This window comes from Phoenix dactylifera, chromosome 6, assembly GCF_051530095.1.
Source record: "Phoenix dactylifera cultivar Ajwa chromosome 6, Ajwa_hap1_PhDact_Kaust_v1.1, whole genome shotgun sequence".
Lineage (NCBI taxonomy): Eukaryota > Viridiplantae > Streptophyta > Magnoliopsida > Arecales > Arecaceae > Phoenix > Phoenix dactylifera.
The window spans coordinates 36,461,199-36,470,024 of NC_143195.1; the positions used below are offsets into that span (position 1 = coordinate 36,461,199).

Here is an 8,826-nt window from a genome sequence, read left to right on the forward strand (position 1 = left end):
ATTGTATTTCTCATATATAAATTATGAATCCACACTATTCCTATATAATCATGCCGCCTCCCATTGGCAAGACCTAACTACAGGAATAGTTGGGAAGCAAGTTGGGCAGCCGGGAAGGGCCATATCTTTTGCAGGAAAGAAGCATTCTCCTTCCTTTGCACGAATCCATCGTTGGATAATCCGTTGGTCGCCTTGATATCTGTGTAGCAGAAGAATGGAGTTCGGAGGTGCTTTGAGATTTATACTGTGGATGATCCAACAATGAATCGTGCGAAGGAGGGGGAATCCTTCTTTTGTATGAAAGATGGTGAACTAGGTGGATTTAGGCACAAAATCTCTTATTACCTAGCATGATATGCAATTCTGGACTATACTGATCAAAGATAGACCTGACAACAAAAAATGAAGCCCAACATGACTATAAACTTTCAAACAAGTACATTCAGTTGGCTTGGGTTGGTTAATTCGGGTAGCATTATATCTTAATCAGATTTTTCTCAATTATTTATGCTTTAATTTAGGCTAGGTCTGAATAGGAGCATAGCATAGAAATGCTAAGTATATTTGGAAAAAAAAAAAAAACATAGACAACCTACCATACGAATTTATGTTATATGGTTTTATTCAAGCTCCAATCTGAACACAACCCTACTCAAAATAGATTGAATTTTCCAACCTAAGCTTGAACCAAGTTCAAAACTACATGTTGGTTTGAACAGAACAAGACTAGAGACAAGTTTGAGGGTATCCTTCTGCAGTTGGTCAAATTGATTTGCTCGATTTATCTCAGATGGCGTGAGTGGGTTTTCCTTACTCTTTCTAAAGGATGATAGTTAAGATCTTGAATTGGAAACTGTTTAACCCATTTAAATTCTCTCAACTTGCTATAGATCGAGTTAAATTACTTGTTTAATAAAATAGTCAAGTTCAAAAAATCTAAATTTTTGATCCATTTAATGAACAGATCGAATTCGAATTAACATATTTTTAATCTATCATATATCCAATCCGATCCGTAACTTATCTGATTTGATCCGATTGCCACCCTACGTTGTGGACATGTTCCAAAAGGCTCCGTATGCATATAAATGGAATCTATAGTGTGCAAACACCACGTAGGTTAGCATCAAGCTGAGCCAACCTGCTTCCCCACATTTACCCTAAAAAAAGGCATTGTATTTATGATGATGACTCGAGATTCTTTCATTAAGGCATGATTTACTATCCTTTTTAAGCGAGAGAGATTGCTCATTATATAACATATCTGACTTCAAAACAATACATTGAACGTCTCTACATTCATCGTAGGGGGCTCCAGAACGTGATACACCTTCCACATTATAATGGAGATTCTTCACGTGGTTTCAGCTACAATTATGACCTGGCTTATCTCTATGTCCTATCTAGTTCATATCCTTCTCAAATAACCCTTCCTAATATGAATTTTAAGCATAAAATGGTTGAAGCCAACACAATCCTATTCTAGCTCCCTTTCCCATTATTTGTCGGATTGTGTTTAGTCCCACATGTGGAGATGATGACTCAACCCTGCTTGTCCCTATCCATCTCATTACCATCCTTAATTATTGGTTCTAAAATTAAAGTAACCATAATTAACTCTATATATCTAGCCAAAATCTTCTTCAAAGACATCTCTCTCTCTCTCTCTCTCTCTCTCTCTCTCTCTCTCACACACACACACACACACACACACACACACACACTCTCGTGCCAACAAACTTAACATTTAAATCTCTTGAATTGTTTGACTAGTTGAAGCTGCCAACCCATATATATTTGTTAAAATGGATAATTTATATATTACGAGTATGAATACATCCAAAACGGCAAAATATATCCACGGCTTTCTTTCAATGCAGCGCTAGTGAATCGGACGAGACCAGCCCACTAATTCTCCTAACCGGCAACCATATCCTATAAATACTACCACTAATATTATTAACGTCATAAGTAATGACTCTTATCATCGGGCATGGTAATTATTACCAGTATAACAATTATGGGATTTATTAAAAGAGAAAGAAATATATAATAAGAGGGAAAGAGTTATTTTAGATTTCTAATAGTAATTTCAGTAAAAGGAGAATTGTATAAATTAGTGGGAATTCTTTTTTGATATATATAAATATACTAATATTACTTGTGTTTTAGATTTAGTAAGGCGGGGTGGGGAGAGGAGTGGGGGGCGAATAAAAAGGGCAACCGAATCTCGTGGATTCAGAGAGGTACGCCATGTATGCATTGCACCCAATGGACGCGTGCGCGTAGAGGTAACGGCCCTACACCGACTTCCACTTCCCTTTTTAGTTCTTCCCAGATTTAGACTTATTCGGAATGATATAATATATATGACCAAGAAAACTCCACCACCTCCTTCACACCATCACCTCATCCTCCACGCCCCCCGTCTGATCCAACTGCAACTCCTCCTCTCCGTTTCCATCTCCTGGTCCTCCTCCTCCTCCTCCTCCTACTCTCTCTCTCTCTCTCTCTATATATATATATATATATATATATTTCTTGTCTATCTACTTGCTCTTGTCTAGCTTTTAGTTTGTTTTTGCTCTTCCGGTTCTGTTTTGATGGCCGTGGAAGCGTCGCTTCCCCTGACCTGCAACGGGGGAGTGGAGTGGATGGAAGGTGGGTTGTTGCCTTCTGAGTGCTATCAGCCTTACCAACAGCAACAGCAGCAGATGATGATGGGTTGGTTTTCTTCTCCTCCACCATCGATGACGGTTGCTTCGCCTTCCATTTCCCTCACCAATCGCTATCTTTCCATGGATGAGTCCTTGACCAACCTGTTGGAGACACAGAGGAACGAGATGGATCAGTACCTTCGCCTCCAGGTACGTTGATTCTTCTCTGAATAAAGTAGCGGCTTATTCACCATGAAAAGAAGAACGAAAAGAAGTTTTTTTTTTTTTTGATGAAATTTGGTGAAAGATGGGATTCTTTATTCGGTTTTGTTCTGTTTATGAAACAGAGCAACCGGCTGAGAGCGGCGCTCCACCTGCAGAGGAAGCAGCACATGGCCTCGCTTCTCCGGAGCCTCAAGGCGAAGGCCTCCTTCCTTCTGAGCCAGAAAGAAAGCGAGCTGACGAAAGCGCGGAAGCGAACGATGGAACTGGAAGCGTGCCTCAGGAGAGCAGAGGAGGAGAGGGAAACGTGGCGGAGGATCGCCAGGGAGAACGAGGCCTTGGCCATGTCTCTGAACCACACTCTGGATCAAGTCCGAGAACCCTGCTTCTCCTCCACCGGCGGCTTCTCGACGGAGGTGGAGGCCGTCGCCTCGTGCTCTGGCGACCCATTGGCGGTGGAAGAACCGAGGGCGGGCATGGGGATGGGGCTGTGCAAGGCGTGCGGGTCTCGAGAATTGCGCGTGCTGCTGCTTCCCTGCAGGCACCTCTGCGCGTGCGAGCGCTGCGAGGCCTTCCTCGATGCCTGTCCCCTCTGTGGTTCCGTGAAGGAACGCAGCGTTGAGGTCTTCTTAGTCTGAGGGCAGAGGAAAAATAAAACATGGAAACAGAGATAAACAGGATGGAAGAATACAGAGAGAGCCAGGGTGGAAGAAGAAAACGACAAGACTTCAGATTGAACGACGACACCATTTTGATGACATTAATTTCTTTCTTTCTGTCAGTGGTTTCTTCCGGTTGGAGGACTCCACTCTCTGCATGAATTAAGAGCGAAGGAAAGACGAAGTGAATGAACCTCTGTTTTTTTTTTTTTTTTACCATGTTAATTTTGAATGCCTATTCAATGTTTCCTTCCGTGGGGTTCCGTTAATCTGTCGTTGGCTTTTCTTGTTGTTTATTATTTCAATACATTTTATTTTTTTTTAATCTGCTGCTGTTTGAGTGATTGCTTCTTTGTGAGCAGTTTTGAGGTGTTCCACGTCTGGGTAGTTGGATTCAAAGCGGCAACTGGTGGAAGGTTTGAGAGAGCGAGAGACAGACAGAGACAGAGGAAGCACCGAGTGCCTCCTCTTTTTCTTTTTGTACGGGAGCAAGAACTTTGTGCCTTGCATGTAATCTCCTGGAAAGAAGCAGCCTTCGAAGACTTGTCACAGAGTCTTTTTTTTTTTTTTAAAAAAAAAAAGAAAAATTACATAGGAAACCGTGTACCCCAACGCAGCGACCCCTCTACACCTACCAACTCCAAGGCAAAGATGAAGAAGATGGCAAGGTGCTTCCTTGTCTCCATAATTCTACTGTATCTAGGCACATGCATCGGATGGTTGACAGCTGCGGTCAAGAAATGGATGGTTATCAAAAGTGTATGACACGTGTAAAGTTATTTTATTTAGCAGCCGTCTATCTTCTGATATTGTAAAGGATTCGTGCTTATAGGTTTAGATTGATATTAGAGTTAGATTTAGGGATAGATTTATGTTTGTATGGGCCAGAGATTGGGTGGAGTGGGTTGGAAGAAGGCCCAGGATGATGGGGTCCCCGAGATGAGGTGGAACGAAGGAGAGGGTGAAGGGCGGAAAACATTTTGCTTCATTTGCCATTGCTGATATGGCATCCACAAACGGTGATGTGGTATTCTAGGAATAGCTTATGTCAACCAATTCTTTGTTATCCTCTATGTGTTGCACTAATTCTGGGAATAGCTGACTGTAAAGCGTAAATGGAGCGGTGATACATGAGAGTAAAATCCCCTCCATCCTACTGCAAACAAATAGAGGTGGTACCAGCCTATGTGCAGGGCTTACCACATCTGGTTGGATAGAAATGCCCAAAATTTTGAGGGCAGAAGGGTGCATCCGAAGAAAGTGGGGGACAGCTTATTTCACGCTGCTGAGGTTTCCAATACCACTGTTGTGGTATTGCCTGGGTTGGCTAGAGACATCAAGAGCTCCCATTCAGCTTATATAATGGCTAGGATGATTTTTGTTTCCTAGGAACCCCCACCATCTAGCTTTTTTAAGGTAAGCTTCGATGGCAGTGTCATGCAGGATGGAGGTAGAGAAGTAGGCTTTGTGATCAGGAACCATGACTCTAGGTTCGTAGCAGTCGGTGGCCAGCGCACCTTCGATGAGTCTTGTCAGAGTAGAGCTGAGAGCGGCATGGAAAGACATCACACATGCGAGGCGTGTATAGGGCACAGACAGCATATGTCTGAAAGACAACTCGACCACGATGATCGACTGGATTCAGAACCAGCACAACAGTGACGATCAACACCCTCTGCTTTGAGACATATACAGAAGTTCGAGGGGGCGGGGCTTGACGCTTTTCAGGCAACTCATGTCTTCCGAAAAGCAAATAGAGCCGCCAACTGGGTTACGTCCTTTGCTACACATCACTTGGAAGAGTTTCTTTTGGAGAGCCTTAAGGCTATTCCTCCTACTTTGCGTCAACTATTTTTTCCGGATTATTCTGGGTACACCCATGCTCGTCTAGTGTGAGTCGCCAGTGTGTAAAAAAAAAAAAAAAAAAAAAAAGAAGAAGAAGAAAAAAAAAAGGAAGGCCACATGCTCAAGGGGCACGCAATGGTGGGAAAGGAGTTTGTTGCGAATAGTAATTTCATGCTAGAGAATTCTAGCCTTGTTTGGTGCTTGAGAGTTGTCAGTAGCATTTCCTCTTGCTTGCACGTTTTGAACTCAACCCTATTTCTAAGTGTAACATATTATCTAACGGTTAAGTCAAAAATACAGATGTGATCGTGTTATGATTAGTTTGGGAAGACCTAAGCTCGAACATGACCTATCACCTAATTACCCAATTGGGTTAATGGATTGGATCATAATTATATTACACCAAAATCGTAACCCAAACTAGATCTAATGAGACCACATTCGGGCCAAACCTGAATCGTATTTATTTAACTTGATAAATATGCTTTGAAATAGTGATACAACATGCTTTATCCGTCCACCTTTAATTTTAAGAAACAAACATGTAATTAGCAATGGCTGTTGTATAATTAATTGCCATGCTTAACAACAACTCACATGTGACCACCGGTCCATAATCTATGTAGAATAGGAAACACTATAGCACGGATCCATTAGGGTTGACCACAGGCTGATCGTGGTGTTTATGATTAAATTTGAATGGATTTGAACCCTTAGGCTAATAAGAACGTCAGAGCTTGAATGAAGGGAGTATATCAGAACCCATGCAGATGTGTGTTTAGTTCCACATCAATTATTCGCTGGGTAGATATTGGGTAGTTATACAGGATCAAGAAATCCAAATAATATCTTCCGACTAGTCATATTGGACGAGGTTCTAGGTTGTTGCACTTTATCTTTTTTTTTTAAATATAATAGAATATATATATATATATATATATATATATATATATATTGAGAGCTAGTACCAGTCGGAATTGGGATTATGGTAGAATTGAATCCAGGTTACTGGTGACTAGATGGCACCCTCAGTCCATGTTATGGTATCGGTTTTACAGTGCAAGACAGCATTATTATCAAAATTATTGTGGAAGATAGTATCGCTGCTTTTCCTCTGTCTCTGCAACTATCATCAGGAGAGAGTAGAATATATGAATGATTAACGGACTGGAATGGAAATTTGAACAACAACGAAGTGCCCAATCTCTACAATAAAGTCCTTGACTGCTGCTGTTTGCCCTGAATGGAGAAGGGGGATGACTTGTGCCTCATCATAAAAAGAAGAGATGTCACTTTTACTCGGAAAATATACCAACTTTGGGGTGACTTATCGTTCTTTGGTGTGACTTTTAGACAGCACAAATATCCTTCTGAACCAGCGAGTTTGGTGGGAAAAGCTAAGACTATTGTTAGTCACCTTCTCAAGACTTGTTAAGTTGTAACCATCGTTGTTCCCAATTGTGGAAGTTTGCTATTTCACACTTCAAAATCCTTCAACTAACCGAGTTCCAGCATTCTGTATTCCATAACATACCATAATTTTATTGTCATGACTCCAATAATAGGCAGCCCCTGTAATCCTTCGATCGATGATTTGTATGCTCATCTATAAAAAAGATATTCCTGCTCAAGTTGTACCTTCCTTCTTCTAATAGCATGTCCAAGGATGAAGCCAATGGACAAATTAAACCATAGAGTCGCTCGGTCTAGTTTAGCTCAACAAAGTTTTCCTCGCCATTCCACGAAACCCTAAAATAAATACAACCACTCGCAGTCAGCAAAGTATTCTGAAACTGGCTTGGAAAATCAGAAGAAGTCTCCCACGACACTTATGTTATTAGCCGCCTTGTTTTGTTACAAACAAATCTGATGACACCACACGTACAGCATCTAGAAAATCCAAGTGCACCTTGACATAATTAGTAAAACCAGTGACCTAATTTTTTTTAAAAAAAGAAAAAAGCGACCTGCTTAAACAATGTTCATCAGCCTGGCAGACCTAATCTTGTGGGCTATCCCAGGGCCCAGGCCCAAGCTCGATGAGCTAGCTATCTTGTTTCAAGACTCGGCTTGTTGACATAGATAAAAGTACATACACAAAGCTTTTTTTCTTTTCTTTTCTTTTGATTTAATCACCAAGCTGGTTACTTGCATGAGAAGAGCTTGAACTTCTGAGAGTTCCGGGAGGCTAAAGAGAGAGTTTCCACTTGCTTATCTTCCAAGAAAGGATAGTAAAAATGCATGAAAACTCTCATTTTGCTCCACTGGGTGCTGCCGAACAACCTTCAAAGTCTCGGATCATTTTGGAAGGGAAATAAAAGGAGCGAGGATGGGAACGAGTGTGTCCGGGGAGCTCCATTCGCTGTCCTCCGTCTCTTAGCTCTTCTAATCGGGAGTTTCCAAGCTCTAACTCTAGATCCCAACCGGACAGCTCCGAAGGTACCGGCATTCATGGTGTTCGGTGACTCGCTCGTGGATCCAGGCAACAACAATGTGCTCGTGACCATCGCAAGGTGCAAGTTTCCACCCTGTGGGAAGGACTTCTTGGGGCACCAAACCACCTACGCGCCGAAGCATTTTCCAACATATAGACCACCTATGACTAAAAAATTGCATATTTTTGAAGATTGATTTTTATAATGATCAAATCATCCCGAAATGAAAGGTAGAATCGAACCTAGCTTCTTCGACTAGAGAATCCAAACCATTAATTTTGTTTTAAGTAGTGTTTTGAACGCATGCAGATCAAAATTTAGACAAACTATCCGTGAGCTTATGGACAGTCTAGGAATTTATGAGGATCCGTGCGGGCATGTGTGTAGTCTCACATCGATTATTTGCTGGATAGATTTTAGGTATTTATACAGAATCAAGAAACTCAAATAATACCCTCCGGTTAGCCATTTTAGATGAGCTCCTGAGTTGTGACAGAATTATGATCGCATCCAACCATATAGATTTGCATTTTACGCCCAACTAGATTGCCTTGATATCAACTCAAATACACCTTGCTATATATCTACAACGTTGAAACGATAAACTTATATGTCGATCTACTACTTATTTTTCTAACACCTCTATTTCATTTTAACCAATAACCGCTTATCAATTAAAAAAACCTGTCAAGCAGTTAAAGATCTTTGCTTTTTTATGAATCATATTTCTGTAATTTCTTTACTCCTGATGAGAGCGATTAGGCCTTTGCCTAATCTTTTCTTTAAAAAATGGCCAAAAACTTTTGCTTTATTTGTACCCCAAGATAACCAATCCAAGCTTCCTCATTATGCCACCAGCCATAATGCTTAATCTCTCATACGAATTGTACCATTTGGGTGCCCGTAAGATCCTACAGGATGTCTCCCATCACATACAACTCTTGCAGGTTGAATTGAAAGAGAATGTGTGGCTCTTTACAGCCAAGCAGCTACCATGTTCAACTCTGA

At 41.2% G+C, this 8,826-nt stretch overlaps 1 protein-coding gene across 1 annotated transcript; it reads left to right on the forward strand.

Annotated features, from left to right (window-relative positions):
• Nucleotides 1-2,478: 2,478 nt before the first annotated feature.
• LOC103721153 (BOI-related E3 ubiquitin-protein ligase 1-like) lies at nucleotides 2,479-3,650 on the forward strand. Its single transcript, XM_008811227.6, has 2 exons — nucleotides 2,479-2,867; nucleotides 3,005-3,650. The coding sequence occupies exons 1-2, from the start codon at nucleotides 2,604-2,606 to the stop codon at nucleotides 3,515-3,517; spliced, it is 777 nt and encodes a 258-aa protein (XP_008809449.3). The 5' UTR covers nucleotides 2,479-2,603; the 3' UTR covers nucleotides 3,518-3,650.
• Nucleotides 3,651-8,826: the final 5,176 nt, after the last annotated feature.

What these genes read in the sequence shown, in the direction of transcription:
- LOC103721153 (XM_008811227.6), top strand. Translation starts at nt 2,604, where the DNA reads ATGGCCGTGGAAGCGTCGCTTCCCCTGACCTGCAACGGGGGAGTGGAG. An exon ending in ATCAGTACCTTCGCCTCCAG is followed by an intron (nt 2,868 to 3,004) that starts GTACGTTGATTC and finishes TTTATGAAACAG; the next exon opens with AGCAACCGGCTGAGAGCGGC.